The 10,492-nt window shown below is 43.1% G+C and overlaps 1 protein-coding gene across 1 annotated transcript in view; it reads left to right on the top strand.

The window, feature by feature from the left end:
- LOC149063781 (uncharacterized) overlaps positions 1-7,944 on the top strand; it is an 87,992-nt gene extending 80,048 nt beyond the window's left edge. The window contains exon 2 of the mRNA XM_089255649.1: positions 4,353-7,944. Within this exon, the coding sequence (XP_089111775.1) occupies positions 4,353-6,067 (1,715 nt within the window). The 3' untranslated portion in view covers positions 6,068-7,944. The remainder of the gene's footprint in view (positions 1-4,352) is intronic.
- The last annotated feature ends 2,548 nt before the right edge of the window (positions 7,945-10,492 follow it).

Below are 10,492 nucleotides of genomic sequence, written 5' to 3' on the forward strand. Positions count from 1 at the left end.
GCACCTGAATACGAGCATGCGTGCAAGGAACTTGCATCGATTCACGGTTAGTAACTACATTAATTATTACTCCGAGACAAACCTCTGCAGAGATAAAGCTGTAGTAAATTCCCTTTGGCCATAGAATTTCCCCCCCCCCCCCACCGTCCGCGGCTGTGTATTGTTTTTGCATTGTGATGGTCTCGCTTAGCCAATATACGTGTCCCATCTCTATTCTGTGGTCAGATGGCAAAATGTCACAAGTCACTTTTTCCAAGAAATTGAGTTCGCATTCATCGTTCGTCAAAATTTTGGAAGGAGACAAAATTTTGTCCATCTCTTTCGGTTTATGGGGAACCAACGAAGACAAATTGCAAGAAGGCCACAGTATCACATTTTCTGCAAAATATTGATTAGAAATATGCCCTTGTGAAATTTTGAAAAAGTGACATATTACAATTTGTCATCTGAACACAGGTTTAATATCAGTATTAATACTAAACCTGTGTATCAATATTAATATCAGTATTTCCACGGTATCAATATTCAATATTTGTCTCGAATAAATATCGCAGTGTTCCAATGCACAATACACGCATTACCTAGATTTGGCTTAGAAATAAGAATTTCCATACAGTAACACTGAATTCATCGCATGATTTTCATTAACTTTTGGTTAATGTTATGCAAAGCCCTTGAGTTTTTAGCGTCATCTATCGTTCAAAGTATCAGTTGAACAATATCAACTGATATTTTTCTCACTCTATACTTGCGATTCATAGGATGTATGGCTTAAATCATTATTTGGTGATTGTTAAAGTTACAACAAAAGGTATAGATTCGAATGTATTAATGTGAATACATTTGACGGGTTAAGAAGGACGAAATAACGTTTCTTTTGAACATGTTGCCATATTTCTATAACAGGAGCGGAATGACTAAAAAGAGCAGTGCTCTTATGAGCTCTGTGCTCTGTAAAAATGCTCAACGGACACGGTAAAAATTGTGAATACATATTAGAATGCATTTTCGGAAGTAGTCTGAAGTCGTTATATATCATGATCGGTCAGTTGTAGTGAAACGTGCATTTCTGGGCAGTAGAAGCTTCTACGGGAGACGTTACTCTGGTCTCTCATGCAGCTGTATCGTTGCTCCAGGCTAGTCTGCGCGGTGGTGGTCCACCCAAGTTGGTCTTCCCTGGTTTGCCAATTTCTAGGAGCAAATACGAGCCAGTCGTCGGTTTGAAAGGGAGGACAGACTTCACAATACAAAGTATTTCGAAATTGAACTCATAACGATTGATTAATGATCATAACCATTCTTAAATCTCTTCCACTTCAACATGCGAACTTCTGAATACTAGCCCCACGAGTCCTTTTCCACATTTCTTTTGAAACCCCAGGCTGCGGTCTCCGGCCCTTATGTGCCACTGGGCGCACGTGCAATTTTTCTCCCTAGTCATTGGGTTCAGCTATCAGTTTTAGTGAAATGTCTTTTACGTTGCATCGAGTTGATAGCTGTCTTCATGGGAAGAACGACGCAAGCGATTCGATACTTGCGAGCAAGAGGAGCCACCGCTATAAATCTTTGCTAACTTTTCCCGACACAACTCTGCCTCATTTGAAGTAACAGAAGTAAGGTGCTTTGCATCAGTCCGGGGTTGTGAGTGGTTCTATCCATTGGTGTACGCAAAGGAGGGTTTTTTGGGGTTCTAACCCCCCCCCCTCCCTGAGCCAAGATTATAGTGTTATTTTGCGGGGAAAAACGTGACTCTCACCCCCCCTCAAAAGTAAAACAAATCTGAAACCCCCCCTCGAGAAAAATTCTTCGTACGCCTATGGTTCTATCTATCAATCCAATACCTTGTTAGGAATGACCAATTAAAATGCTTACTGTCGAAAATTTCAACCAGATCTCATTTTCAGCATAGTTATACACTCTGTGCCAATTCCCTCATTATCATTTGTCAAACTTGTTTTTTTTTTTTTTTTTTTAAAATGCCCTTGACATTGGCGCTCAACAGCGAAGATCCAGGTCTACTGAATTACTCCGCAAAACGTGCTCGTATCCTTCCAAATTGTCGATTAGTGCCATAATTTCCGTACTGAACTCAGGAGACGAAAGTCAGCTGAACTGGTATTTTACGAGCTAAAATTTCATTGTCAAACTTTTTTTTTTTAAAGAATTTTCCTGGAGTTGTCTTCATGTTCATCGTGAAAAGCAAAAATTTGTTTAATACATTCACTCAGATAAATGACAGCTTTGGACCACGAATTCCACTTGGTCACTCACTGCAGGCCGTCGGAAAGAGTTTTGATACTTTTTTCTTTTTGGTAGCTTAAAATACGCAATTTTCATTTTTAAAAAATAAGTTATCGTCTTTGTCATAACAGAATTGAATTCTTTGAACTCTTCAATGAATGCGTCACCCACGAAATTCATTGGTAGCGCAAAATATTGTCGCCAAGAATTGTTTTTTTAATAATTTAGAGCACGCGCAGTCATGTAACTCGGGGGAGTCCGATACTAGGTCCTTTACTTAAGTGTATTCAATTTCGTATCCGTTTAAGGTATCAGTTATAGCTTGTGGAAGAATTAGCGACGTCGTAAAGTGTAAATTATCGAGATTTCGTGGAAAAGTAGTAAAAATTCGAAATTTTTGCAATTATTCGTCAATATTGGCAAATTTCGCATTTATTGCGTTCATTTCATAAATACGAACTTTAGCATATCCTACTTATCTTTAGCAGATAAGTGGCGGCACCTGAAGCACAAGCGTGCATCCTTGCACAAAACTTACATCAAGAGCGCTTGGGTTCGCAGTAATTATTGCTCCGAGATAAAATGTTATAGTAAATTGCCTCTCTGGCGACAGGCCATGGGTAGTGTATGGTTTCTAAATTCTCGGATTTTCTAGCTGTCGTATGAGCACCGTGATGAACCAGCAACTCTTACAGATAGAAGGCCTCCGCACGGGTTGCCATAAACGTCATTCAGACAACCTAGGAAGTTTACCACATTTTGAAACACAGCATCCTATTTCGTTTCTTATTTTGTCGTAGAATCTTCCTGATTGACTCACAAATACCGCATGGTGATTGGATGTGGGACATAGAAATCGCCAATTTTGAGCCCGGTCATTTCTTTTCCTCACAACGATGATACTGACACGAGCAGGGAATTTTTTCGCAGAATATTCTGAGGGAAAACGGACTACTTAATGACGTCACAAGTAGCGTGTGGAGGCCTTCTATCTCTAGGAGGTGTTGGATGAACTCGCTTAGTAAATATAAGTGTTCGATCCGCATCAGTAATATTCAGGCTGAAATTATACAGTCCACACCTTCCCGCGGGCGACGGATTTCAGGAAGTGGGGGAGGAAGGCGTTCTCTCAAGTATTACGTCAGCATTGATAAAATTTTTCGTGAACGGAGAGGATCGTCACCACCTCTTCCACACGCACGCGTACTTCCTCCTATGCTCTGTCTGTGCTCTTGTGTGGTATGGATAACAAGTTGCGATTATTTACGAAAGGAAACATGCTCGTGAAAATAATTTTCTTGAATTGTGGAAGGCTGTGGTCTCAACTGGTTTGTGCATAGATCTGACATACAAAAAAAGGGAAAGTCTGGCTTATTTATTTGCTATCCCCCCCCCCTCCCCGGAAAACTTGACAACGTGTGGCCTGGCCCTCCACTACCGTTATCTCAGAATCTGGCATCACGATGGTGGTGTCGGGCGGGGGGGGAAAGCACCTAGCGCTGAGGAAAAATCGGTAATCATTGGCTAGTCAAGACCAGACAAACACATCCGCAATAATTACATCAATCACATCGATAACTAAATACAAAAAGGAATTGCTTCAAACTACTGAAGTGGTGGTTTTTAAGCAACCGTCTTGCCATTAACCCATTTCTCACAAATCGTCGCAATTTTTTTTTCCTTGTTTCATTCCGGACCACAATCGGGATACCACTGTTTTTTGGAGATCCTTTCTTGCTGTGGGGGGCATGCATGGCGGGAAACGTGTCGAGACCTTTCGTAGCGCCGCGTCTGGGTGTTTCGTGTTGCTTGGGATACGGCTCGTATTGATTGATTTTCCCCTCCCTCGCAAACAATTCACATTAAGCAAAATGCCAGAGTGGTTGGTCATTCACAAAAATAGATGCGTATCCCGTTTATTATCAGGTGGTTAAGTGTCGCCGTTCACGGTAAAGCCGGTACAGTTTTAAGTATGACTCAAATATTTGTTTTTCTGTCGACTGGTTTTTCAATTTCAGTGTTTTAGTGAGTGATCGTGTGATTTTAAGTGTTTATAGGAAAATGTGATTTTCTTTTTAGATTTAAGTATTTATTTATTTTTTTCTTTTCAGATCACTCTAAAGTAGCGAGGATGGGATGGTCGAAGCTGTGCCAGCTCTCAACGAGGGTCCTCAAGAGAATCCTTTACGCCATATGCATATGGACGTGCTTATGCTACGTCGTGTTCAGGATCACCAATCACAAGGGCGCCGTCACCTACCTCAGCGCTCACGTGAACAGGGGCCTGCTCCAGAACATTCCTCCGATCGTCTTTCAATCCGGCAACGAACCAGCGGTCACCCAGAGGGCAAACGCCGACACTGCGGCCAGCAGCCGGACTCCGGGGATCCCCGAGAACTTTCTGGATCTGGAGCCCCAGGTGGATAACTCGCCGTCCCTGAACGAGAAACAGCTGCTGGGTCTCTTGGCGAACCATTCGAATTTGCCGCTGGCTTACTGGTCCGAAAACAAGAACAGGCCGATCGGCAGCAAGTCTTGCGTCAAGTTCCCGAGCCTGTACGAGCTCGACTTCAACAACATATATTGGCAGAGAGTGGAGACCACGAACGGAACTTTCTACCTGTACGGGGCCTACTATGACGACAGGTGGAGGGCCGGCAAGACCCCCTGGATCAGAATCCTTGGTATGGTCGATAGAATCAAGCCCATCCCGACTATTTGCCAGCTTTGGTTCGACAAAAAGAAGACCGTCGCCTTCTCGACCGTGACGTACACTTACGCGTGGTACAGTAAGTGGGGCAACTACAAGAACGGCATACTGCAACCTTTCATAATATCCTGCAAGGTTCCCCCGAAGGAGTCTGGTGGGCAGGTTCCTACTAGCGTGTCCCTGGTCGAGAAGAGATGCGACAAGCCTACTACGAACCTACGGGTTCATAATTACCGTCCCGAGAAGAAGGAGGACTTTGCGGTTTGCGTCAAGGGACTAGACTTCCTGCATGAGGACCTGAGCGTGAGGCTCGTCGAGTGGATAGAGCTTCTGAATCTCGTGGGCGCCAAGAAACTGTTTCTCTATGACCTCGAAACCCACCCGAACATATCCAAAGTCCTAAGATACTACCAAAGCCAGGGTTTCGTAGAGCTGACCCCACTGACGCTGCCCGGCAACCAACCGAATCTACCCGGCTTCAGGCACCTCTACCTGAAGACCAAACTGACCCACAAGCGGCAGAACGAACTGATCCCTTACAACGACTGCCTGTACCGGAACCTCTACGCCTACCAGTACGTCGTGCTGCTGGACATAGACGAGATCATAATGCCCGTCAAGTACAGCAACTGGTCCGACCTGATGGAGGAGGTCGTCAGCCTCGCCCTCAGGGAGAAGAACTACACCCGGGCGAGCTACAACGTCCGGAACGTTTACTTCCTGGACGACCTGCAGGACGGCGACGACCTACACCACGAGGCCCACGAGCAGGGCATCCCCAGATACATGCACATGTTCCAACACGTCTACAGGAGCAAGAACTACACGAAGCCCGGGTCGTACGTCAAGTGTTTCCACAACACCGAGAGGGTCGTGTCCCTGCACAACCACTTCCCGCTGAACTGCCTGGGCACGTGCACGACCTACTCCATCAACACGACGCTGGCGCAGCTCCAGCACTACCGCAAGGACTGCGTCAAGACCCTCAAGAACCTGTGCCAGACCGATTTCAGGACGTACACCCAGAAGGACACCACGATATGGCGATACAAGGACGAGGCGATCAAGCGGACCACGAGGACGCTCAGCAAACTGGGCTTCTTCTCTGCAGCTTAGTTACGGTGGGAAAGAACACTAGAAAAAATGGGACGGGCTTCGTTTTTTGTGACGCGTCACAAGTCGTCGAAAAACGGCGACGTGTTTATTCTCCCGATTTTTCCCCCCCCACCACAGATTTCCAAGCGAATTATTTATCCGTGCCTCGCAAGTCATAGAAATAGCTTGAACTCGAACGATTAATCGATTGTTCGACGATTTTGTGATCGATCTTTTCTCTCTATTATTATTTTGCATATCAATTTCACCGATTCGTGCCTGTCTGTGAGTGTGTGACGTTTTTTTTTTTTTAAAGCTTCGAGAAACTTTTTCCGCACAAATTGTGACAATTATTAATCAAACTCTCGTACATAAAAAGGATGGACGCTTACTCGTTTGATCAGTGCCTGTTGTAATCGATATATTGTTTTACTCTCTCTCTGTCGCACTAAATGCTTCGAGACATTAACGGCCGGGACCAAGGAACTTAATTATTTTTTTATAATTATTTTTAAGCTGTAAATAATTTTAGCCAGAATTTCCCTTCTCAGAAATCCAGGAGATTTTCTTTCTGGCTTTTATTTATTATCTCCCTTTTTTCTGATCGATCTCTCTTTTTTTTTCGCTGATGTTTGAATATTTTGACATTTACATTCGGATATTGGTATAAGCTGTACCTTGTCCTTAACAAGCATCCAGGAGGTGTTTAATCCCTAAAGGTCCTCAACGAATTTTTAGTCACTTGCCGAGCGAAGTAGAAATTGGCATAGTCTGTACGCGCAGTGCTATGGAAGGATCAGGATGTGTCAAATTCCGTTCCGATTACGGTAATACCGAGACCACACTCGCCCGACCCGGTACTTTCGGAAGTTTGTCATAGGCGAGAAGCCACTCGTGGTCTGAAGGCTGGAAATTTGGTCGAGGAAATGATCAGGACATTCCAGCACCCATCTCGAATCAAAGGAACCGTCTTCCAATCCGTCTGGCCACACATTGGTTTAAGAACGCCAACAACCACAACACGCGTTGGCGTATTATTATTATCCTTGGAGCTTGTTCCGGAAGCAAAATATTCGCCAAAGAGGGCCAGTGTGTGCCCAGCCGATGTCAATGGTGCACCATAGCAGCAGTGGGAAGCACGCATTCAGAAAATATTTGCGAATGACTATTGTACCTGGCTGGACATGAGTGTGGCCCTAGCCTGAAGGAACTCGAATGAACATCTGTTATTATCTTTGGAATGGAAAGAACTTTATTCAAAGTTCGAAAAGCGATTCAAGTTTTTTGAGTAAAATCTGTCTCCTCAGTCTGAGGACTAAAAAAAGTGTCCAAGGACCCCAGATGTGTCAACTCCTCATTTTTTTGTTCTGTTCGGAATCGAACCAAATATTTCGGGTCAAGTTTTCCCGAAGAACTGAAAGCTACGATCTTTTGAAACTTAGCTGTAGTTCTTCGAAAAACTCGACCCAGACCGCCTGTGCGGTACGCGAAAGCCTACATTCCGTTATAGGACTTCCCCACTTCCATCTAAGGAATAAAGCCAGACTTAAGCAAGTGAACCACCATTGCAAGACAATTTATTAGAACCGGAGGAACCTGCTGAAGGATTGGCTCATCCTCGGAGAAAGCGTAGTCATGTGTGAGCTCGGAGAATGAAATTCCTTAGCTTCGAAGCCTATAGACACCCCAAACAACACCTCGGCTGTCTTTAAAGCTGCAAAGAAAAAAAATCTTTCAAACACTGGATTCTCGTTAAGGACGAGGAGGTGGTAGACCCAATAATCGGATGCCAGCTTCATACGGGAGTTCTCCCGTCGGAGATGTCGGCAGTCAAATCGTTCGTTTTGAAACGAAGCCTTAACTTGTAAATACGATAGTTTATTGTGTGTCTCCATTCCAGAAAAAAAAAATGACGTCAATGAATGACGTCTCTGTATTTTGATTGTTCGACGGTTTCAAATAGGTATAGGTTTCAATGACACGTGCTCTCGCATGTCGTTATTATAATTGTGGCCGTGAAACTCGAAACCGAATAATATTTGTTGATCGTGCCATAGAGTCCTTATGCTTAGATCGCTCCGTTAATGGTTTGTTTTTCCTCCAACATAATCGTAACAATGTACCGTTATGACTGTCTCTCGATATTCCCCCCCCCCCCATAGTCCTTATATTCGGCTTATATGCCGATTTTATGCGGTGTGTGGGAAGTACGAATAATGGAGCACACAGTTATATGATGCGCACTTATTCTCGATCGTATTTTGGGAGAATAATGTTTTTGAAGACGTTCATATCATTAATAAATATCATGTTGAGTGTGAACGAATGAGCTACGGCATCGAGAGTTCCTCGGTGTCGTTGTGACTTGCGTCGGCCATCTTGAATTCGCTTTGATAGTGACGCTTGGTTTAGATTTAGCTTCGCCAGGGCAAAATGATTCTCTTTGGAGTCCCTCAAAATGTCCAGCTAATGTCTATGAATTGGGCTTGGGTGGACTTGTGCGTTAAGAAGCCTCTCTACATAAGTGTTAAAACCTTTCATTCTTGATCGTTAGCATACTCGCCCGATACCGATAGCATGTTCATGTCTGTGAATTTCCCAGTCTGACATTGGTCATCTGTTTATCAGAGAGATCCAAATTAGTCCTTAAAAAGGCAGAACATTCAATTCCTTCACGGAATCGTCAATGAAATATAATCGCCTGGTGACACCTGATTGGTCGCTGATACGAAAAAACCGACTTCAACGTCGTGTTTCTCGTGTGAAACGTCTCATTACCTATCGGTCAATTAAGTTTTTTTTATGGACGAATAGACATGGTCCACATGAGGAAATGAAAGCGTTATCATTACTGCGAGTCTTTTGGTCTCCTCCAACTGAAGTATTTATTCCCTTGTGAAAAGTGACTAGTCACAAATGAGAAAAAACTAATTCAACCTTCGTATTTCTTATGAAATTCTAGTGTCAAACGACATGTCCGTCACTCAAAATTATCCGACATGAATCCAAGATGGCCGACTAGTATCACCAGACTCGTTCGAAATCAATACATAAAGCGTGACCGAAACTTAGCATGGATACTCTCGAACCTCCTTTTTTTCCTTATCCTTAGTAACACAACACTGATATTTTTTTTTTCTGAATGTAACATGTATATCCGCCATTTTGTAATATGCAACATGTTTGTAACATTCCAAAATGAACCTAAATATTTATTCAGCAAAACATATTTGCTCATTTATATATATATATATATATATATATTGATAGATTCTATTCGGACTTTTTCAATGTTGCTCATTGATGATGTAATGAGGAAATCAAAAAGTGTTATCAGTGTATATGTTAAGTGTTTGTATGTGTATCATGTTGAAAAGTGTTCACGTCGATGTTTACTTTGATGTGCGAATGGCGGTTATGGGAAGGGCAACACGAGCGGGTCTTCGATAGTCTATGGGTGTGTGTTATTCCTTAATGTTCACATTATATATTACATTGTATTTGGTGGGAATGTTGAAGCGCTTGTTTTTATCTTTTACATGTGTTACGGACATGTTATTTAGGCAAACTTGACCATTTCGCCGAGTCTCGAAGGCTTGTGATACGTCCACGCCGAATTTATTTCCGTTATTGAACATGCTACGGCCATCGTCCGAGGGCTGGCCTAATCGAGAAAGTTCAGTTCGTGCAGCCGAAGTTCAAAATACAGCCACTCCTCAACTTATGAACCTAAAGCTTTGGCAAAATAAGGATTCTCATCTTTTATGTCAAGCGAAAATGTTGAAACCAGACCTACTTTTCTCCGTTTTGCTTCTAATTTTAGGGTACGAGCGTTCTGCACGCTGGTTTCCGATTCTTCGAGTCGGCGCCGTTACGAATTGGTTAAAAAAAAACCTTAAATTTAGGTTTTTAACCGATCAGCAACTAGCTTTCCCTTAAATTTGTGTAATCCCGACTTACGAACATTCTTATTTGTAACTCGGAAAGTGTCATGTCGGGGAGTGGCGGCAATTGAATATATATGTGAGTACATCGGGATCCGATCGGCCGATTCGCAATGCAGTGGCCATATTTTACTCCAATTACACAAAAAAAAACTCTGCCTTTGAATGCTGGTCATTTCGCGAATTAATGGGGGCCAAAATTCAAACCTAACGAGAATTTCTGACTCCTTCGGGCATTGCCGATATTAATGACTTGCCATGATTATAATGTCCGACTCTTGTCATTGAAAAAAATTAGTCATAGAATATCGGCCAATCCACTAATAGGAAATGTCATGCCGTCGAAGTAGGAAATCCAGAATTTCCGACTTATTTGGGCTTTGGCCGGCGCCAATACGCTGAATTGCCAAAGTTCAACAGCAGATTCACGAGTGTCCAAGAATAATTTTCCATAGAATAAAATTGTTCGGCCAAGTACCGAAATAGTTGGTTCTCGAATATA

Source organism: Pholcus phalangioides, unplaced genomic scaffold (genome assembly GCF_987345545.1).
Source record: "Pholcus phalangioides strain wild (caught in Gottingen) unplaced genomic scaffold, Ppha-v1.0 ptg000043l_1, whole genome shotgun sequence".
Classification (NCBI taxonomy): domain Eukaryota; kingdom Metazoa; phylum Arthropoda; class Arachnida; order Araneae; family Pholcidae; genus Pholcus; species Pholcus phalangioides.